The sequence below is a fragment of the Coregonus lavaretus genome, assembly GCF_964263955.1.
Source record: "Coregonus lavaretus genome assembly, chromosome: 18".
NCBI lineage: Eukaryota > Metazoa > Chordata > Actinopteri > Salmoniformes > Salmonidae > Coregonus > Coregonus lavaretus.
This window is the reverse complement of record NC_140005.1, coordinates 18855960-18878639: the sequence shown is the minus strand read 5'-3', so window position 1 is coordinate 18878639 and position 22680 is coordinate 18855960. Positions and strand designations below refer to the sequence as shown.

Sequence of the window (22680 nt, the reverse complement as noted above, 5' to 3'; positions counted from 1 at the left end):
GAAAAGTGACAGCTTTAATCTGTGTATTTGCTTTTGTTTACAGTCCGATTCATGCACATCAGAGGAGAGACTCCCTGGCTGTACATGAAATCCTAAATTCCAAAAGTTGAATATTTTGTATGTTGTAGAATGAGAGACTTAGAAGCTTGTACAATGCAAGCTTCATAATTAAACGATTTCCCTCTGATCCTATCTTGAAAATTGAGGGGTCAAACAAAGAATTCTACAGTTTGGATATAAGCAATAACACATTTTGGGTCAAAGACAGGGGAAAAAATTATATTAATTGGGAGATCGCGTGTGACAATTAAAGCGCTTGATAAAAAACATCCTTCAATTGATGACCAAACCTGTAAAAACAAAACAAAAACTAAAGAATAAACAATTTGTACATTCTAAAGCTGAACCAGGTTAACGACAAATCAAAATCAAAAAGAGAATGGAAGATTTGGAGAGGAAGGAGGAGGGGTGTGACCGGGCTTCTCAGGACAGTGGCGGGGACAGCTTTCCAGCTTTCCTCATGGAACGCAGTGCCTTCTCTCTCAGGTGCTTCTCTAGGTCGTCGAGACGCTCTTCTACTTCACTGTCTGATTCCTTAAAGAAAGGTAGCATTAATTATATCATATTTCAGTTACGTTGCAAGGTAGGTGGTATCATGCTGCAGCATGCTTCATCATAGTATTTGAATAAATAAATACATCAGCTGACGACATGCAATAAATGACAGCGGTGCACCATTTAACTTCTACAACCATGTCTAATTTGTTTATTTTGAATGAAATAGATGTGATGCTTAAATGCTGGGCGGTAAACCTTATTTTAGTATATACACTGGTATTGATGGACTGACCGGTTTGGATTTTTACTTTACCTTTCTATAAAATTGTATATTAATGTTTGGTTTGTTAAAAGTAATAACCAAAGATTAAACTGGTGAAAACAATAAAAATTATGGCAATCGTCAATTTTTACTGCCAGTAAGAGACTAACAGCTGAGAACGACCAACTTGCTAGCAAGAGCTTCGAGTGCAGTCAGACTTTTTTCCGTGAATGCTTGCTCCGCGAACCGCTTCTTCTCATGCATTTTTAGTCTAGTCTCCCTCACTCCTCTGTATGTGCACATTCCCACTAACTCACACACCCCCTCCCTACTGCCACTCACAACAGAGCCCACCTCTGACAAGCAGTTCCAAATCAATCTTTGTGTCGTCCAACAGAATCAGTTATATGGACATAAAAATAAAAAAACTTTGTATTACTGTAATAAATACATTAATCTTTCTAATGATACCCTGTTTATGTCTCAACTCCCCAAACTGTGCACAGGGAAGACACTACTAATAACGGGAGTATTACATTTACATTTTAGTCATTTAGCAGACGCTCTTATCCAGAGCGACTTACAGTTAGTGAAGATTTTTATTTATTTTTATACTGGCCCCCCGTGGGAATCGAACCCACAACCCTGGCGTTGCAAACGCCATGCTCTATCAACTGAGCTACATCCCTGCCGGCCATTCCCTCCCCTACCCTGGACGACGCTGGGCCAATTGTGCGCCACCCATGAGTCTCCCGGTTGCGGCCGGCTGCGACAGAGCCTGCGACAGAGCCTGGATTCGAACCACTGCGCCACTCAGGAGTACGATGAACATTGATACTGGAAGATTGTTCAGTTTGTCAGCGCGTGGCATGAAGGTACCGCTAGCAGCATTTTAGCCACAGTGTTATGTGCTAGCTGTTTAGTCCATTTGAAATCAGCATAAAAAGCATTTATGTAAGAATTTGGCAACTTGTTCTCATTCTGTGAAATAAGCATATTCTTATCCAGCTAGGACACTTGATTACAACATGAGCAGGTTAGCATGCTGTTCAAACAGGTGGAGATGGACAGGAAAGTGTTTAACAGTTCAACTGTTCTACCTTGTTAGCTAGCTAATAGATCCAAGTTGGCTAGAATTTAAATACACTGCTCAAAAAAATAAAGGGAACACTTAAACAACACATCCTAGATCTGAATGAATAAAATAATCTTATTAAATACTTTTTTCTTTACATAGTTGAATGTGCTGACAACAAAATCACAACATTTATCAATGGAAATCAAATTTATCAACGCATTTATCAACTAAATAAGTAACACAAGGGGCAGAAAGAAAGACTTGAAAGCCAGATCAGTGAATACTGCAAAATGGCAGGTTCAACTATTTTGATAAAATCATTTATTAGTGGGTCCTATGGTTGTGGAAGGCTGATATTTAGCCCAGGTATAATTTCACAAACCCTGATTATCGCTGACTGTTTGAAATGTAGTGTATTGACCTTTAAATTGCACAACAAAGCTTATTTTGAGAAAACATCTAGATATAAGTTAGAAAAAGAATGTAGATTTTATTTTTAGGCCTTATCGCGCCACCCTAATTGAAGTTTGAACAGTATCAAATCAAACTTTATTTGTCAAATGAGCCGAATGCCATGAAATGCTTACTTACAGGCCCTTAACCAGCAATGCAGTTCAAGAAATGTAAAGAAAGAGTTAAGAAAATATTTACCAAATAAACTAAAAAGTTAAAAATAATTAAAAACAATAAAATAACAATAACGAGGCTATATAAAGAGGGTACCGGTACCGAGTCAATGTGCAGGGGTACAGGTTAGTCGAGGTAATTTGTAGGGGTAAAGTGACTGCATAGATAGACAGCGGGTAGCAGTGGCGTAAAAAACAAATGGAGGGGGGGGGGGGGGGGAGGCATTTGATTAATTGTTCAGCAGTCTTATGGCTTGGGGGGGTAGAAGCTGTTAAGGAGCCTTTTGGTCCTAGACTTGAAGCTCCGGTACCGCGCGGTAGCAGAGAGAACAGTCTATGACTTGGGTGACTGGAGTCTGACACATTTTTGGGCTTTCCTCTGACACCGCCTAGTATATAGGTCCTGGATGGCAGGAAGCTCTTTTCAGTCTCCTTAGGGGGAAAAGGTGTTGTCTTGCCATCTTTTCGACTGTCTTGGTGATGTGGAGTTTGTTAGTGATGTGGACACCAAGGAACTTGAAACTCTCAACCCGCTCCACTACACCCCTGTCAAGGTTAATGGGGGCCTGTTCGGCCAGCCTTTTCCTGTGGTCCACGACCAGCTCCTTTATCTTGCTCACATTGGAGGAAGAGGTTGTGGTCCTGAAACCACACTGCCAGGTCTCTGACGACCTCCCTATAGGCTGTCTCCTCGTTGTCGGTGATCAGGCCTACCACTCATGTCGTCAGCAAACTTGATGGTGTTGGCCATGCAGTCGTGGGTGAACAGGGAGTACAGGAGGGGACTAAGCACACACCCCTGAGGGGCCCCAGTGTTGAGGATCAACGTGGCAGACGTATTGTTGCCTACCCTTACCACTTGGGGGCGGCCCGTCAGGAAGTCCAGGATCCAGTTGCAGAGGGAGGTGTTCAGTCCCAGGGTCCTTAGCTTAGTGATGAGCTTTGTGGGCACTATGGTTTTGAATGCTGAGCTGTAGTCAATGAACAGCATTCTCACATAAGTGTTCCTTTTGTCCAGGTGGGAAAGGGCAATGTGGAGTGCGATTGAGATTGCATCATCTGTGGATCTGTTGGGGCGGTATGCAAAAAGTGGGTCTAGGGTTTCTGGGATAATGGTGTTGATGTGAGCCATGACCAGCCTTTCAAAGCACTTCATGGCTACCAACGTGAGTGCCATGGGGCGGTAATCATTTAGGCAGGTTACCTTCGCTTCCTTGGGCACAGGGACTATGGTGGTCTGCTTGAAACATGTAGGTATTACAGACTGTCAGGGAGAGGCTGAAAATGGCCCCGCGGCTTTGTGAATGTTAAACTGTTTAAAGGTCTTGCTCACACCGGCTACCGAGAGAGCGTTATCACACAGTCGTCCGGAACAGCTTGTGCTCTCATGCATGCTTCAGTGTTGCTTGCCTCGAAGCGAGCATAAAAAGGCATTTAGCTCGTCTGGGAAGCTCGCGGCTGGGTTTCCCTTTGTAGTCTGTAATAGTTTTCAAGCCCTGCCACATCCGACGAGCCGGTAGAGTAGGATTCAATCTTAGTCCTGTATTAATGCTTTGCCTGTTTGATGGTTCGTCAGAGGGTGTAGCGGGATTTCTTATAAATGTCCAAATTAGTGTCCCGTTCCTTGAAAGCGGCAGCTCTAGCCTTTAGCTCGATGTGGATGTTGCCTGTAATCAATGGCTTCTGGCTGGGATATGTACGTACGGTCACTGTGGGGACGACGTCGTCGATGCACTTAATGATGAAGCCGATGACTGAGGTGGTATAATCCTCAATGCCATTAGATGAATCCCGGAACATATTCCAGTCTGTGCTAGCAAAACAGTCCTGTAGCATAGCATCCTGACCATTTCCATATTGAGCGAGTCACTGGTACTTCCTGTTTTGAATCAGGAGGATAGAATTATGGTTAGATTTGCCAAATGGAGGTTTGTATGAGTCTCTGTGTGTGGAGTAAAGGTGGTCTAGTTTTTTTTCCTCTGGTTGCACGTGACATGCTGGTAGAAATTAGGTAAAACTAATATAAGTTTGCTTGCATTAAAGTCCCCGACCACTAGGAGCGTCGCTTCTGGATGACCATTTTCTTGTTTGCTTATGGCCTTATACAGCTTGTTGAGTGCAGTCTTAGTGCCAGCATCGGTTTGTGGTGGTAAATAGACGGCTACGAATAATATAGATGAGAACTCTCTTGGTAGATAGTGTGGTCTACAGCTTATCATGAGGTACTCTACCTCAGGTGAGCAATACTTTGAGACTTCTTTAATATTAGACATCGCGCACCAGCTGTTAGACACGCCCCTCGTCTTACCAGACGTAGCTTCTCTGTCCTGCCGATGCATGGAAAATCCCACCAGCTCTATATTATCCGTGTCATCGTTCAGCCACGACTCAGTGAAACATAAGTTTTACAGTCATTAATGTCCCGTTGGTAGGATATTCTTGATCGTAGATCATCCATTTTGTTTTCTAATGATTGCACGTTGGCCAATAGAACGGATGGTAGTGGAGGTTTACTCACTCGCCTACGAATTCCCAGAAGGCAGCCCGACCTCCGCCCCCCTTTTCTTCACGCAAATGACGGGTATTTGGGCCGTTCCCGAGAAAGCAGTATATCCTTCGCGTCAGACTCGTTAAAGAAAGAATCTTCATCCAGTGCGAGTTGAGTAATCGCTGTTCTGATGTCAAGAAGTTATTTTCGGTCATAAGAGACGGTTGCAGCAACATTATGTACACAATAAGTTTAAAAATAAGTTACAAACAACGCAAAAAAATTAATAAAAAAATAGCACAGTTGGTTAGGAGCCTGTAAAACAGCAGCCATCCCCTCCGGCACCATTATATCAAACAATCAGAATGGAGAAAGCCCCATTAAAACCACTTATAATTTATTAGTTGCCGCCCTAGTGTCATTATTATTGAAAAACTAAATAGTCATAAATTAGAAATAATTGTGATATGATATTTTGTCCTCATTGCCCAGCCCTACTTAGATGCTAGTGGAGCTGATACGTGAAGCAGGCTAAACCCCCTCAGTAAATCAGAAGAGTAGACTTCACCTTTTTGGGGTCGGAATCCGCATCCCCCTCCATCCCCAGGTTCTCCTGGCCATCCCCAGCAGCCGCCGGCACACCACTCTTCTCCTTCTTGTGTTTCTTGTGCTTCTTGTGTTTCTTCTCTTTCTTGTGTTTCTTCTCCTTCTTCTTCTTCTTGTTTTTCTTTCCTCCAGCCTCAGTGTCTGAATTCTGAGATGGAGAGGACAAAGCAGAGTGACTATAAGTGACTAAGTATTTCATTAGCAACCCTCATTTAGTCAGTTGGGCCAAGAAGAGGGCATGATGATGCACTTCATTGGTTAAACTATTTTACAGTCGACCACCAAGTGAAGTCATCATGGTACTAGTGCCCAGAAACATGAGAATGCTTCCCCAACTAGCCACTTAGTTGAGTCAAACATTTATCTCACGTCGTACTATTAACAGACAGCAGCTATAAACTCACCTTGTTTGGAGAAGGGCTGCCAGAGCCATTGCTGGCCTTTTTGGCCAGGGGGGCTGATGGCGACCCACTGGCCGAGCGGCCTGGTGAGGGGAAGCCCGAGGCTGGGGCCGGCTGCTTCAGGGCTCCTGGTTTAGGGGAACCAGACGGTGACCTTGATGACACTCTCCTCATAGGCTGGGGGCTCTGAGAGGCTCTGATAGGGACAGACAAAATACAAATGTGTGATATCTGGAACATACATCTAAAAATAGCGGTGTGACTTGTCAATGTGCAGCACACGCTTTGGCTTCAATAAGGCCAATTAGAAGCTGCTTACCTCTGGTTCTTGCGGGGCTCTGGTGTCCGGGACACCCTGCGGATTGCCCTGTTGCCGTGTGAGGGGGACGCCTGGCGCCTCTGGCCAGGTGGAGAGGTGCCGGAGGTATCAAAGCACCCCTGAGGACTAGCGGACCCCCGCATGGCTCGACCACGGTTGGCAGGGGAGCGGGAGAGGCGATTACTGTGAGCAGCAGGGGGGGATCGAGTGTCCCGGCCCGGCCGGTTGGATGGGAGCATGGGGCTCCTCCTGTGTCGGAGGGGAGAGGTGGGGAGGGGAGGTGTGCGTCTCTTTTGGGGAGGGGGACTCCTGCGCTTCGGGGACCTGGAGGGACGGCGCTTGGGCATCGGGGATAGGCGTTTGGGAGGGGGAGACCCCGATAGCCTTCTCTTCTGAGGGCCCAGGGGAGTGGGGCTGTAGCGCCGCTGGATGGGGGGAGAGAACCGTCTGGGTGAGGGGGAGCGTCTGCGAGGAGGTGGAGAGGGAGACCTGGGGAAACAGAGGAGGACATATGAGCAGAGTTATTCTTTGATTCTCAGGTGTGGTGCACAATTTTGAAACAATGCTCAGTACTGAGGAAATCAAAGAAAAAAAAGTAGCAAAAGGTTTTTACCTGCGTCTAGGAGGAGAGGGAGATCTGCGACGTCGTGGGGGAGATCTGCGTCCTCCAGGGGAGGGGGAACGTCTTTTTCTGTAGCGGGAAAACAAACATTTAAATGAGGAATGCTTGATGTGGGCAAAACGTCTAAACTTGAATCCTGACAGTAAGAGAGAGAGGGATAGGAGAAAGCGTCTATAGCTGACCTGGGGGAGCTGTCCCTGTGTCGTCTCCTGGGGGAGGAGGGTGAGCGACTGCGCCGCCTCCTGACATCCCCGTTCCTCGCTGCTGGTCCCCCGGCCGGCCTCTTGGACCCATCGTCCTCTGATGAGGATGATGATCCAGTATCTGTTACCAATCGAAAAGTAGACAGCACATGTCATTTCCCAGTAGCAACATAAGGTGGCTGTTTAAAAGGAAAAACACCTAGATGTGGTTTTGGGCACAGCTTCAAGACCCACGAGACCAGGGTGCAACACGAGACTGACTGGGCTAGCAAAAAGATGGGGTGAGGGACAAATAAAAACGCTTATAACCTGAAGATGTCTCCCGATTCTGCCTGCGATACTGACGTCGCTGCTGCACAGGATCTGCGGTAGCCCCCTCTGAAACGTAAAGCAGTTAGTCTCTATTCGGTGATAGGGAAAACAGCTAAACACAAACACACAACAATTCACCCACACCCATGGTGCATCACACCACACAAACAAACACTAGAAGGCAGACCCACCTGACTCCGATGCTTCAGAATGCCTGGGTTTTGGAACAGGAGACTGTGAATCATTCCTTGATGCTGGTTTCTTCTTTGAACCTGAAAATCAATAAGACGTTTTAGGGCCCAAAGTCTTTCCAGCAAGATTCATTCACAAATACACTTGCTTGTATAACACCAATGGTTGAACTGATACAGGGATTTGAGATCATGAAAAATAAGTTTCCAGGTCACTGAGTTCAACAGGCAGAGTATCTTCTGGCTGTATAGACACAGCCATCCCTGGATGATTGTGTAGAGGAAATGTATATGTGTATCACACACACAGATCATGTGACACAAGAAGTCACTGACGAGGTGAGGGAGTTCCACGTTTGAGATGATGAGGAAGTTTGATAGGGATGATGGGGCAAGTTCATTACAGCCCTTCGCAAACTCTGATAGTACTTAATGTACATTAGGGCAGGGATGAGAGGGTGGCATGTAGCTATATATAGAATGGAGAGAATTAAGAAAAGCCAACATACCAGCTGATCTGGGTGGGGAGGCTGAGGACCGGCCCTTTCTGGCCCGAGGGGAGGCAGAGCGTCGGGCCTTCCCAGAGGGGCTGCCATTGGGGGCTCTTCTCCTGGAGGGGCTGAGGGAGGGATCAGCTGCGTGGCCGCGGGGCTGTTTCCTGGGAGGTGTGGTTGACGTTCTCTTCATGGCCTTCTGAGACGAGCGAGACGTGGAAGAGTTGCTCCCAGAGGATGATTGGGAGCGAGAGCGCCGCCTATGGGACAAACAGAGCACAATCAACCACAACGCAGGTTTACATGCTGTTTGGTAAGGTGGCTAGTTAATGACAGCTTCAGTGATAGACACTTCTGCACTCTGCTACACTTGCATGGCCCTCCACTCACCTGCGGACAGGGGAGCGACTGCGCCTGTGTCTGGGGCCTGGGGGGCCACGTCTGGGGGGGCTCCTACGACGAGGGGACATCCGTCTCCTGGGGCTCGGCCTCCGGCGTGGGGAGTAAGATCTGGAGCGTGATTTGGGTCGTCTACGGGAGCGGGAATGGGAGCGAGAGTGGTGGCGGGGCCTGTCCCTCCTGCTGTCCTTCTCCCTGGGCTTGGGCCTCTCCTCCTTTTTAGAAGCCTTATCTGGGGAGGGTTCTTTAACCGTCATCACCGAGTCAGGTACCACAACCACAGTGCCCGGCTTCAAGTCACTGGAAAATGAAAACATACCACAAATTTGATTAAATTATGTAGAAAATCTGGAATTACCAGTCAGGAAAAACCACATTACTGCATATTGCCAGATATAGTCGGTGCCCAAACCATCATCTTACCTGGTGGAGGAGGCCTCTTGAATGACTGGCTCAGGGACGGCGCTCTCAGAGGTGTCTGGCTCAGGCTGGGGCTCCTCAGTGCTCTGGGGTAGGGTAACACTGGCCAGGGTGACGGCTGGGGCTGGTGGTGGAGGGGAGCTGCTGGGACTGGGCTTACGCCTCGGGGAGCGGGAGTGACTGCGCTTTCTCTCCCTCTTCACTGGAGACCGTCGCCGTGGAGACTGTGACCTTGACTTCCTCCTGTACGACAACAAACAATGTGATAAGAACCAATGCCATATGAACCATCTTTAAACATTTTGATTGAGGTTGACTGCAAGGGATTTTATTGAATGTGATTTCTCTCACCTTCTGGGGCTCTCCCTTTCTCTGTTCTCTTTGTTTTCCTTTTCCTTCTTCTCATCAATCTTCTTCAGAGAGGCGAGCTTCTCCTGCTCAATCTGCAACAAAGCAAAATCTTATTGGTGGCATACACATACAGTGGGGAGAACAAGTATTTGATACACTGCCAATTTTGCAGGTTTTCCTACTTACAAAGCATGTAGCGGTCTGTAATTTTTATCATAGGTACACTTCAACTGTGAGAGACGGAATCTAAAACAAAAATCCAGAAAATCACATTGTATGATTTTTAAGTAATTAATTTGCATTTTATTGCATGACAAATATTTGATCACCTACCAACCAGTAAGAATTCCAGCTCTCACAGACCTGTTAGTTTTTCTTTAAGAAGCCCTCCTGTTCTCCACTCATTACCTGTATTAACTGCACCTGTTTGAACTCGTTACCTGTATAAAAGACACCTGTCCACACACTCAATCAAACAGACTCCAACCTCTCCACAATGGCCAAGACCAGAGAGCTGTGTATGGACATCAGGGATAAAAGTGTAGACCTGCACAAGGCTGGGATGGGCTACAGGACAATAGGCAAGCAGCTTGGTGAGAAGGCAACAACTGTTGGTGCAATTATTAGAAAATGGAAGAAGTTCAAGATGACGGTCAATCACCCTCGGTCTGGGGCTCCATGCAAGATCTCACCTCGTGGGGCATCAATGATCATGAGGAAGGTGAGGGATCAGCCCAGAACTACACGGCAGGACCTGGTCAATGACCTGAAGAGAGCTGGGACCACAGTCTCAAAGAAAACCATTAGTAACACTACGCCGTCATGGATTAAAATCCTGCAGCGCACGCAAGGTCCCCCTGCTCAAGCCAGCGCATGTCCAGGCCCGTCTGAAGTTTGCCAATGACCATCTGGATGATCCAGAGGAGGAATGGGAGAAGGTAATGTGGTCTGATGAGACAAAAATATAGGTTTTTGGTCTAAACTCCACTCGCCGTGTTTGGAGGAAGAAGGATGAGTACAACCCCAAGAACACCATCCCAACCGTGAAGCATGGAGGTGGAAACATCATTCTTTGGGGATGCTTTTCTGCAAAAGGGGACAGGACGACTGCACCGTATTGAGGGGAGGATGGATGGGGCCATGTATCACGAGATCTTGGCCAACAACCTCCTTCCCTCAGTAAGAGCATTGAAGATGGGTCGTGGCTGGGTCTTCCAGCATGACAACGACCTGAAACACACAGCCAGGGCAACTAAGGAGTGGCTCCATAAGAAGCATCTCAAGGTCCTGGAGTGGCCTAGCCAGTCTCCAGACCTGAACCCAATAGAAAATCTATTGTCCGTATTGCCCAGCGACAGCCCCGAAACCTGAAGGATCTGGAGAAGGTCTGTATGGAGGAGTGGGCCAAAATCCCTGCTGCAGTGTGTGCAAACCTGGTCAAGACCTACAGGAAACGTATGATCTCTGTAATTGCAAACAAAGGTTTCTGTACCAAATATTAAGTTCTGCTTTTCTGATGTATCAAATACTTATGTCATGCAATAAAATGCAAATGAATTACTTAAAAATCATACAATGTGATTTTCTGGATTTTTGTTTTAGATTCCGTCTCTCACAGTTGAAGTGTACCTATGATAAAAATTACAGACCTCTACATGTTTTGTAAGTAGGAAAACCTGCAAAATCAGTTCAAATCAGTGTATCAAATACTTGTTCTCCCCACTATATTTAGCAGATGTTATTGCGGGTGTAGCGAAATGCTTGTGTTCCTAGCGCCAACAGTGCAGTAGTATCTAACAATTCACACAAATCTAAAAGTAAAATAATGGAATATTAGTACGAGCAATTTCGGAATGGCATTGACTAGAATACAGTATACACATATGAAATGAGTAAAACAGTATGTAAATATTATTAAAGTGACCAGTGTTCCACAGACAAGTACATGAGAGGCCAAAGTAGTAAAACACTGTACAAATACATGTGCCTGACAACAATGTGGTGATTGTGTCTGGTTGCTCACCTGTCTCTGTTTGATCTCCTCTTTCTTCTGCTCTAGGAAGGCGGAGGGGATACCGGCGATGTTGTCCTGAGCACTGAGCAGCAGAGGCCACATGTCCCTCATAAACTCTCTGGCATTCTTCCCATTCAGGAAGCCGGTCAAGTTGATCTGCATCATCTTACTGTCCGGGTGCTGCAACACACACACCAAGGGGGAGAGAAAGACAACACACCAATTTAACATGGAGGGAGAACTCGCAAGAGCGAGGGGGGGGGGGGGGGGGGGTCTCGCTCAGGCGACTGCCTTCCCTTTGTTTCCTCACTAAGCTACACCTGCCTGCTAAATAACAGCCATCTTCATAACAAAAGACAATAGCTACAGTATATGACCCCTGGGCCCCAAAGCACACTGATTCATTGCAACCTAACAAACTTTTGTTGACTTGAGGCTGTGATTCCTTATCTCCACCCCATTAGTTATGTCATTGAAACCCGAAACTGAGAATAGCTGAGGGGAGACAAAAGTACTACATCATCCATGTAAAGGACCCCCACTGCATGCATCAAGGCTTAATTACCCTTCATAAAATATCCTCTAATAAAATCAATAAATATTTAACTATCCCACCCATCACCATTATTGTCATTAATCTTGATAAAAAATAACTAGTCTTCCTGTCCTGTTGTTCTCGGTCTCCCCACAGTCTATTCTTTGAGAGATTAACAGATATCCACAAAACAGAGTGCATCAAAACCCAACACTGCAAGTACAGTCCCGGTGTCTTCAGTGTGTCCCGCGGGATCAGTGGGTATGGAGCGCCCGAGTCTCCTGCAGAAAGAGACGCTCCCTTGGCTTGCTTCCGCCTCCCTACTGCTTGAGACTCAACCACCTTGAGTTTATTGTTATATCATTTATCTAAATTGCAAGAGACGAACAAGCAATAATGAGTGCACAAGACATTTGAAAGGGGTTTTATTTCAACATCTTAAGTGAAGAATGAAAGTTAGATACCCTTTTATCTCACTAATAATGATTAATAAGGCCTTTTATCATTACTGTGTTGTTACAGCATTTAGCTTAAAAAACCCAACCAAACATAATTGTACAGAAATTAAATAAAATTGGTAAGACGTAGTTTAATGTATTTTTCCTCCCAGTATTAGGCTAAGTTCACTAAAACAGATAATACCTTTACGAGATTGCAGCAACAACTTAGTATGAATAAAAATCATCCTAGGGTTGCTGTGAGTCATGCACCATTCATAAAAAGAAGTTGTTAATGAACTATAAGGCTATCAATAAAGTTAAACATTTCCTTTTTCTATATCCAAGGTTTCATCCAGTGTATTATATCAAATTTCCCCTTGAAGTCATGTTTTATAGGCCAAACGCTACTTATGTGGAAAAAACCTCAAGGCAAGTATAACGCACAAGTATAATTTTAACCATGCGATTGGACTTCCAAAATTGAGGGCAATTTCAAGGAGGGGCAATGAAATCTAACAAACTGGAGGGAGAACCTGGACAACAAGTGCACTGACGCAACTTATCATTTATGCAGAATAGGGTCCATGTGCATTGCAATATTCCAAAAAATCACTTTGTGGGCTTGGTAAATCTTTAAAGCACTGTTTTTCCCACAGCCCAGAATGAAGATACTACAGGATGTCAGTCTTTACTCCAATAAAATGAGGATCAATAGCCTAACAATTTCATTGTATCCTCAACTTTAAATCACCCTCCAAAGACAGGATACAGAGGACATATAAAGCCAAACTAGTGGCGCAATTCAAAGGTATATGGAGAAAATGGCATGGCATTGTCCAAGTGTTTCTATCACTAGCATGTTGATGTTGATCCCTGACCATAACTCACCTCAAACCACACACTGCATCAGGGAGTTGGGCTCAGTGACACTTTGGGCTCAGCAGAGAGCTAATAAGGTGTTGGTGCTATACTTCTGATGCAAGGTATAACATCGATATTGGTTCAGGCCTTTTGAATCATAAATCACATCATCATTAGAAAACTGTGGCACAAAGGCACTTCGTCACATATCACAGCAACAACTTTGTGTTATTCAAAATATGTATTTTCCTTTACACTGGACACCGGTGGTAGCTCTTTCCCCATCTGCATTTATATTGCGTATTTTCTAAGCAATATACTTTGTTACATCAACCTATCTTTTCCTCATTAAGTAAAAACATCTGATGTATGTACAAGAACAGGGAGGAATTGGAGTCAATAGAATTACCTTTTCTTCCAGCTGGTTAAATATGAATTCTATGACGACATCATCCTCGAACCCCAGGATCTCCGTCACTCGCTGAGTGATCCAAGGTTTGATGACCTCCAGGTTCACCTTGGTCATATCCACCTAGGGGAGGAAGAATCAGGAAGAAGTTCAAAACAATTACCAACTCAAACCCATTACACACTTAAACCAAAATCAGGCAATACTGACGCTACAGCCAATACCATATATTTAGTTGTGGGGACATTGACACTGAGCATTCAATTAGAAGATGTGCTAAAAGCTGATGTGTTGATGTTGTTGTTTATCATGCCTTCTTTTCCAGACATTCTGCAAATTTCAGTTGCTTTAGAAGTTTCTTCTGCTTGTTGCTGAAGCGATTGTCCTGTTCTGCACTTGTGCCCTGTATGAGACAAGTACAAAATGACAGTTTACATAACTACTAGCTATATTAACTATTTCAATGATAAATGTTTGTTCTTTATTCTGTGTACTTGTCCCTTTAGCAGAAACTAGCTACCTACGTCACGAGTCATACCATTGTAAAAAAATAACGTTAGCTAGCTGCAACTTTCTAAACAAAACTTACTTGTATAGGTGTCAAACAAAGTAGAAAATAAGTATCTAGCTAATCTAAACAGTTGTTATGGAGATAAACGTGGGTTTATGTCGCTAGCTTGCCAACTACACCGAACAAAAATATAAAAGCAACATGTAAAGTGTCGGTCCCATGTTTCATGAGCAGAAATAAAAAATCCCTGAAATGGTCCATAAGCACAAAAAGCATATTTCGTTCAAATATTTGTTTACATCTGTTAGTGAGCATTTCTCCTTTGCCAAGATAATCCATCCACCTGACAGGTGGGGCATATCAAGATGCTGAGAAGTATTTCTGTCTGTAACGAAGCCTTTTAGTGTGGAAAAACTCATTCTGATTGGCTGCGCCTATGCCCTCCAAGGCCCACCAATGGCTGCACCCCTGCCCAGTCATGTGAAATCCATAGATAAGGGCCTAATTTATTTAAATTGACTGTTTTCCTTATATGAACTTTAACTCTGTAAAATTTAATAATTGTTGCGTTTATATTTTTGTTCAGTCTAGGTGTGCAAATCTCGATGTGAGCTGAGGCCAGAGTAGACATGCCCCGCCTCGTCAGCCTAGAATTAGCACAACCAATTTTGCAAACAACAAGTCTAATACTAGGTAACACATGTAGCTAGTTATCACCATAGCGTCATCAGTAATTAACATAATTTGAACTGGAAACACAACCTACGCAAAAATATAAATATCTCTAGCTAGGCTAACTAACAAGCCAGTTTAATGCAGCCGCCATCTTTACATTAGCTTCTCATTGCAGCGGAATGGCGCACGAGCTCGTCTGTCTACAATGCCACATATTTACAAACCAAAAGGAATGTACTATTCATTTGGAACACCATTCAACGATTTATAGTAAAATTGTAAATATCTTACGCGGAAGAATCCCGCGTCCATGTTATTAGCCGAGAAAGATGTAAAAGCTGGTGATAGTAGTGTCTGGCGAAAGACGTACTACCAAAACCCCAGGATACAATGCGCGACAGAGCTCCTCCTTCACAGCACGACGGAAGAAGGGAATGGGACGATGACGAGTTCAACTATTCTTTGCTGTCATAGTTTTACTTATATTTTTTTGAGCCACTGTTATCAACATACATCGACCTATAATATAAATATAATTAATTTGTTTGTGAATAGTATGTATATGTTGCAGCCTGATACCACAGATAGAACAATGAGCCAGATATTTCACCGAATGTATAAATGTGAGGCATCCGGTTGGCGTTCCACTCACTACCAAATATGGTAATGTGAGGAAGCCCATTGGCCGGCAGTGGGAGAACATCAATCAATCCAATTGTATTTATAAAGCCCTTTTTACATCAGCAGATGTCACAAAGTGCTATACAGAAACCCAGACTAAAACCCCAAACAGCAAGCATTGCAGATGTAGAAGCACGGTGGCTAGGAAAAACTCCCTAGAAAGGCAGAAACCTAGGAAGAAACCTAGAGAGGAACCAGGCTCTGAGGGGTGGCCAGTCCCCTTCTGGCTGTGCCGGGTGGAGATTATAACAGTACATGGCCATTAAGGCCAGACTTTTCTCCAAGATGTTCAAACGTTCATAGATGACCAGCAGGGTCAAATAATAATCACAGGGGTTGTAGAGGTTGCAACAGGTCAGTACATCAGGAGTAAATGTCACTTGGCTTTTCATAGCCGGGCATTTAGAGGTTGAAATAGCTGGTGCGGTAGAGAGAGAGAGAGATGAAAACAGCAGGTCTGGGACAAGGTAGCACGTCCGATGAACAGGACAGGGTTCCATAGCCGCAGGCAGAAGAGTGGAAACTGGAGCAGCAGCACGACCAGGTGGACTGGGGACAGCAAGGAGTCATCAGGCCAGGAAGTCCTGAGGCATGGTCCTAGGGCTCAGGTCCTCTGGGATGGGAGGGAGAGAGGGAGAGAGAGAGAATTAGAGGGAGCATACTTAAATTCACACAGGACACTGGATAAGACAGGAGAATAACACCAGATATAACAGACTGACCCTAGCCCCCCGGCTCTGACAGGGGGGGTTGGGAGACACTGTGGCCCTGTCCGACGATACCCCCAGACAGGGCCAACAAGGCAGGATATAACCCCACCCACTTTGCCAAAGCACAGCCCCCACACCACCAGAGGGATCTCAACAGACCACCAACCACCTACCCTGAGACAGGGCCGAATATAGCCCACAAAGATCTCCTCCACTGCACGAGCCCGAGGGAGCGACAAACCGGACAGGAAGATCATGTCAGTGACTCAACCCACTCAAGTGATGCACCCCTCCTAGGGACGGCATGGAAAGCACCAGTAAGCCAGTGACCCAGCCCCCGTAATAGGGTCAGAGGCAGAGAATCCCAATGGAGAGACAGGAACCGGCCAGGCAGAGACAGCAAGGGCAGTGTGTCGCTTTCCATTCACTTGCCTGGGCCAGACCTACTGAAGAGATGAGTCTTCAGTAAAGACTTAAAGGACGAGACCGAGTCTGCGTCTCTTACATGGATAGGCAGACCATTCCATAAAAATTGAGCTCTATAGGAGAAAGCCCTGCCTCCAGCTGTTTGCTTAGAAATTCTAGGGACAATATGTATCTTCTGCACAAACATGGATCGAGATGGATTTTGGCCAAATTCTGCTAATTTTCTCATCAATTAAACATTTGATCACCATACAGTTTTCTGTTTCCAAAACTAAAATCTGTAACAAACAGAGTGGACTGGGTTTGGTAAACTTCACCCTTTGCCAAAGTTTTAAAAAATTGCATTGTTTAGAAGGAATGCAAGGGTGAATTGAGTTATTGCACACGCGCACTTCGCAGAGCAGGCGTTCCCTAACGGAAATGTGCAAATAAATGCTAAAACGTGCCAATATGATCTCACTAGCTCGTGCTTGGCTATGCCTACCCCCTTGCTTGTTCTTCCCACTATGATTAATTTGCTCCCATTGCAAACGACAGGCTCTGGTCTATCTTGAGTTAGTAATAAAAATCTTTGCTGATACTGTAGGCAACTTTCTCTCAATGTTACATTGTAACAATCAACTGTAGGCCTATGTATCTTCTGCACAAATTATCTCTGGATTGCAGCCCAACATATTGCTAGATTTATGAAACCCTAATATGTATTTCAAAATGATTGAATGATATAGGCCTAGGTCGGTTCATCAACACACAGTAGGCCTACCGGTTAGCCTACTGCCATAATAAATCACCTAAAAGCAAATAACAAAACAACAGAATGAGGAAATTAAGAGATTTATTCCATTTCTGATCAAAGGTACACTGCAATTTTGTTCATTACTCACAAATATATTTCCAATTAGTTCTCAATTCAAAATAAGGCTTCAATTCTGAATTTATTTGGTACCCATTTGTACCCAAAATCACACTGCCTGTAAAGAAATATGGAGATGTTTAAAAATGTACTGAAGTTGTGTTGTAAAGGCAGGCCTTTTGTAAACATTGTGGATTTTATATTTCTTCTGATAGGTGACCCTATATCTCTCACTGCTCCTGTGTCATTTCACTGTGCCCTCTATAGTACCCTAATGCAGCAGGCCAAGAAGGAAATCACTCTGCCCTCTATAGTACCCTAATGCAGCAGGCCAGGAAGGAAATCACTCTGCCCTCTATACTACCCTAATGCAGCAGGCCAGGAGGGACATTTCCTATTAGTACAACATTTGCTGATAACTTCTTTATTAAGGAAAAATCTACTTCCTACGACTGTGATATGTGGTTGTCTCACCTAGCTATCTTAAGATGAATGCCCTAACTGTAAGTCGCTCTGGATAAGCGTGTCTGCTAAATGATGTAAATGTAAATGTATATTAAATTAAACCCCTTGAGATACTGTAAACTGAAGGTAGGGTTATGACTAACTATATGTAAAATAATTTGCCTGAAGCCTATTTCCCCCAGAGGTTTAAGGCCTATGTTAAACCTGCTATGATTTTACAATTAAAACAACAGAAACTGAAGACATTGTTGACAGTATGGTTCCCTGAAAAGAGTAAAGCTGCTATTATGAGAGTGTGTGCTTGTTGCCTGTTGCTTGTGTGTGGTGTGTGTGTGTGTGTGTGTTTCTGTGGTGTCAGTGTCCACTGTTGTGGAAAGTTGAGTGGTTCTGGCTGAAGATGACAGGTTTGAAAATAGTCCCTTGTTTATTGGTGTAATATAATCAGAAGAGTCCTGGTTTGGAGATGATGCTAAGGAAAGAGGGTCTGTTGTGATAGGCAGACCCAGGCTGAAGCGGACTTAAGGGAATAGTGATTGGTAGGTCAGTCTCTGTGGGCGGGACCTGCTAGCTGACTGGCAGTCCGGCGTTGGTCCTCTTGTCACGGATGGAGCTCAGCATGTCTGAGACGAGCTCCTCAAGCCCATATGTGGACTTCCAGCCCCAATCTCTCCGTGCGTTGGAGTCATCAAACCTCTCCGGCCAGCTGTCCGCTGCACATCAGGGGACAATCATGCTCAAGAGTTTTTACACATCACAACTTAATAAGACCGAATGATGACATAATTCATGACTGGTGACCGTGTGAAAGACTGACATGCAAGGCTTACAATAGTACTAGAAAAATACAATGTATTTATTTATATCTACTTTAGACACTATGAAGGAGAAAACTTTCCATATACTTCTGCTATGGCTTATTTCAAATCACACATCTTGAGGTTCAATAACACTACACAGAACGTCAGACACACACCAATAGGCTGAACAATGAACATACCAATTGTCTGGCGGACAGAGTCAGGGTTATAGGTGACCTTGAGGTGGGGCAGGTGCTTGCGGATTTCCGTGGCCACTTCCTCAGGGGTGAAGCTCATGGCATCGATGTTGTATGTGCGCAGCGACAGCTGGCATTCCGGGGCCTGCATGAACTCCACAGTCGCACGGTGGCAGTCACCAACGTGCATCATCGGCAGACGTGTGTCAGCGCGTAAATAGCACTCGTGGTGACCCGTGCTGAGGGCATCGTGAAAAATCTGGACAGCATAGTCTATGGGAAAGGAGAGCAAAAATGTACACAAAATGTATTGGAACATATGCCTATAATGGTGGCATTAATACTTTAATAAATGATTAAATGATAAATATGGGTTACCTGTTGTTCCTCCCCCAGGGTGTGTGTTAGCTGAGATGACGCCAGGATAGCGTAGGCAGCGGAAGTCCAGTCCATACTTGTGATGAAGATACTAACAGAGAGAGTTTTAACACAATCAAAGGTACAGCAAATAACCATCAAAAGCATATTTCTGCAGCATACCTCTTAATCTCCCCTATCTTCTGTGTTAATTAATTTACTTTCTCTCTCTGAAAAAGATAAATGGCAAAACGCTCTCGCTTTTCTCTCTAGATTCCTCTGTCTATAAGAGAGGACCGGCAGGTTGTGTGTGTGCGTGCATGCGTGCAGGAGTGTGCATTTGACAGCGATGTGGTTCCATTAGGACTGCATTTATGACTGTTTGTGTGTGCATGTATGTATGTTTGTATGTGTGAACATAACAGATCACACCTCCCCCATCAGTTCGCCGTGCACTTTGGACACCCCATAAATGGTGCGAGGCCTCTGGACACACAGGTCAGGTGCAGGGTCACGGGGAGAAGAAGGGCCAAAGGCTCCGATGGTGCTGGGGACAAAGAGACGTAAACAGCTCTCCAGAGCCAGGTCCAGCACATTATGAAGACCTAGAAAGTACAGCAAAGAGAGAATCTTTAGACAAAAACATACAAAACATACAAAAAAGGGTGGAGCCCTGGATACTGTGGTAGCTTTTGTGTGTGATCCTGGAGCTGACCTGTGATATTGATCTTGCGTGCCAGGGCCACATTGGCCTCTCCCACAACACTGAGTAGAGCGCTGTAATGCACCAGCCAGGTGATGCGGTTATTCACCACCAACTCTCTGAGGTTCTTATAGTCCAACACATCAGCATACACAAACGGGCCTGAGGGAGAAGAGAAGAGAGAGACAAAGAGTTCGATAATACTTTTTGAGCATTAAATAGCATTAGCTGACGCACACCCAAAACATTTTGTAGAGGTGCTCACTAACAGAGAGTAAACTGTATAAAAAGAAAGAAAGTTGTACACTCTATATTTTCTCCCAAAAATGTAATGGGTAAACCAAATCAACATTTCAGGTTTACCCATTAAATTGTTGGGAGTATATATAGAGTGTGCAACTTTCTTTCTTTTTAAGACTTTGTGAGCAGAAATGCTTGGGAAACCTAATGTAGGGGTCATGTTTTTTTAATGCAGAAAATAAGAGGATTTGATAAGCGCACTATGGAGATTTTATGGACATAGAGATTAAGAGATAATTTTTGATCAGTTCAACAAAGAAAACGTACCACTTCTGCACACTTCTGGTGGAGGCTTCTTGATATCCGATAGGATGACGTTTTCTGTTCCGTACTGTTTCCTACACATTGATATTCAATTAATATATTCAATTTCAGTTCATTCCTGAATTGACTGAATGCAACTGGAGTGGACCCCAGAAGCCAAACGATCTATTTGTAGATGTTAAATGAGAATTCTACAATCTGGGGAAGATTCAGGCTATCAACATCTCTTACCCTTTGAAGAAAAGACTGCTCTTTAGTTTTTTTCTCACCTCAGGATTTCCGCAAGTCCAACACCTAACTGTCCAAGTCCACCTTTCCATGAAGATAAAAATAATAATACAATGTGGAATTAATATGAATTTATAAAACAACACATCATCTCAATTGTTCATTTTGTATTTGTTGAAAGGTCTCAAAATAGAGAATATACGGGTGAAAATGTGATTCTTGTGTACAACATCAGAAAAAAATGGTCTGGATGTTTTTTCATATTCTGCTCCAACCAGGCTGTGACCTTTTTTTGTTTTCACCAAAGCTTTATGTAGCCTACAGACAAAAACTGGCCTCAAGCTATTATTCTGCCAGTGGGCACTCGCTGGGGCCTTTTTGTCCCTAGCACAGTCTGCTCACAGCCTATTGTAGTGTGGGAAAATAGGATTGCCACTTACTGAACAGTGAAAACAACTCTAAATGACAAAAACGTGATTGACAACATGCCAATGCTGTTGTTAAAACATTTAAACAGATTTTAATATTTTCATAAACAAATCAAATCAAATGTATTTATAAAGCCCTTTTTACATCAGCAGATGTCACAAAGTGCTTATACAGAAACCCAGCCTAAAACCCCAAACAGCAAGCAATGCAGATGTAGAAGCACGGTGGCTAGGAAAAACTCCCTAGAAAGGCAGGAACCTAAAAAGAAACCTAGAGAGGAACCAGGCTCTGAGGGGTGGCCAGTCCTCTTCTGGCTGTGCCAGGTGGAGATGATAAAAACATATATAAATCGCATATAGCCTATGGTCAATAAAGAGTTATTTGCTATTTGAGATATAAACAAAAACACAATAAAAAAAAAATTGTTTCAACCTGTGATGAGAATTCGTGGGTTCTCGGCAGGAGGTAGGTCAATGGAATCCTGACTGTTCCACCGGCTGATCTGTCGGGGCGACCAACTAAAGCCCCGGAATGGCAAACTACGCGGCCGGCTGCGACAGCCATGGCACAACAAGCCGAATAGAGCTGCAGCGGAGGGCACACAGACCCGCATACCCGATAGCATGTCGAGCTGCTGCCCCTGAGGAAAAAGTTCGATAAAAGACAAGAGGCTATGTTATCTATTTCATCCGTCAAATCAATCTTGCTCAGTAGGAAACTACACCACTTAGGTCATAGACACTATTCATTTTACGGATTTATGAAAAAAATGGCCATTTGAACAGTGCAATTAAAAACCGTTAGAATGTTTATGTCAGTTGACCATGTTAGGCTAAGGCCTATAGGTTAGTTATGTAACATTGTTGTTTACTTTAAAACATTAACTTTATAGTGTTCGTATTGACTGAAACACCACGCGTTATGTATCTGAAGAATGAATAGAAAATAAAATGTTACCTGTGTGCTGACAAAAACCTGGATTCTGTCTCTGTTGATCGTGCCAACCACTTGTTGACCAAACTGAAGCTTTACAGATCGCACAAGCGCATCCCACACTAGGCTAATAAACTAATTGATGTTAATTGCGACGATAAAACGTTGTTCCTGGTATTTAACTCTTAGAATTAAAAGATTAGGCTACCCTCCGATTGGTCACTGAATAAGCGCACGGACCATTCATTGGGTAACTAAACGGCTGGAGAAAGTCATGCTGGGATACGTGGTTTTCCTCGTTGTGATGTAAGAACGCGAGAAGTCGTGATTCAATTGTAAATTACTACAATATCCAGCCTGCAACACTATAGGACCTGCATGTGGGCAAACATGCTGACCAGCTGCTCACAGGGGATTTGTATTGTTGAAATGTTGAATGTTGAACAGGGCTGGAGTGTGGAGGCTTACGTCAGAGTCAGAGAGGGGATTTAAAAAAGTGACAAAAAGCATAATGCTACTAGCAGGCAATGGGGTGGGGGGTAGGCTAAGGTTAAAAGCACAT

At 44.3% G+C, this 22680-nt stretch overlaps 2 protein-coding genes across 6 annotated transcripts; both read right to left on the bottom strand.

Annotated features, from left to right (window-relative positions):
• LOC311146018 (uncharacterized protein) lies at positions 1-15178 on the bottom strand. 5 transcript variants are annotated; one of them, XM_084182456.1, is made up of 17 exons: positions 15067-15167; positions 13903-13992; positions 13590-13712; positions 13208-13327; positions 11354-12247; positions 9331-9422; positions 8983-9222; positions 8551-8859; positions 8176-8420; positions 7667-7747; positions 7473-7541; positions 7143-7284; positions 6952-7029; positions 6339-6827; positions 6023-6215; positions 5581-5766; positions 1-594 (listed from the first exon to the last, which is right to left on the bottom strand). In XM_084182456.1, exons 5-17 carry the CDS (start codon positions 11573-11575, stop codon positions 484-486), a joined length of 2457 nt encoding a protein of 818 aa, XP_084038582.1. In that variant the 5' UTR covers positions 11576-12247; positions 13208-13327; positions 13590-13712; positions 13903-13992; positions 15067-15167; the 3' UTR covers positions 1-483. The 5 variants fall into 5 exon arrangements, with proteins under 5 accessions (XP_084038582.1, XP_084038579.1, XP_084038580.1 ...); XM_084182453.1 differs by lacking the exon at positions 13208-13327 and having other exon boundaries at positions 11354-11524; positions 15067-15178; XM_084182454.1 differs by lacking the exon at positions 13208-13327 and having other exon boundaries at positions 1-587; positions 11354-11524; positions 15067-15178.
• Positions 15179-17532: 2354 nt separating this feature from the next.
• On the bottom strand, positions 17533-21810 carry LOC311145584 (L-threonine 3-dehydrogenase, mitochondrial-like; the record flags this gene model as incomplete). The annotated part of the gene is made up of 8 exons (XM_084181859.1): positions 17533-18620; positions 18908-19177; positions 19283-19373; positions 19694-19866; positions 19977-20126; positions 20532-20602; positions 20798-20840; positions 21618-21810. The coding sequence occupies 8 exons, from the start codon at positions 21808-21810 to the stop codon at positions 18475-18477; spliced, it is 1137 nt and encodes a 378-aa protein (XP_084037985.1). The 3' UTR covers positions 17533-18474.
• Between the last annotated feature and the right edge of the window lie 870 nt (positions 21811-22680).

Excerpts from the sequence above, each read along its gene's own strand:
- LOC311146018 (XM_084182453.1), bottom strand. The coding sequence starts at position 15,087 with ATGGACGCGGGATTCTTCCGC. Across the intron at positions 13,993-15,066 it reads TGGACGCGGGATTCTTCCGC|GGCACAAGTGCAGAACAGGA; the intron begins GTAAGATATTTA and ends TGTCTCATACAG. Across the intron at positions 7,748-8,175 it reads CTCCCCACCCAGATCAGCTG|GTTCAAAGAAGAAACCAGCA; the intron begins GTATGTTGGCTT and ends ATTGATTTTCAG.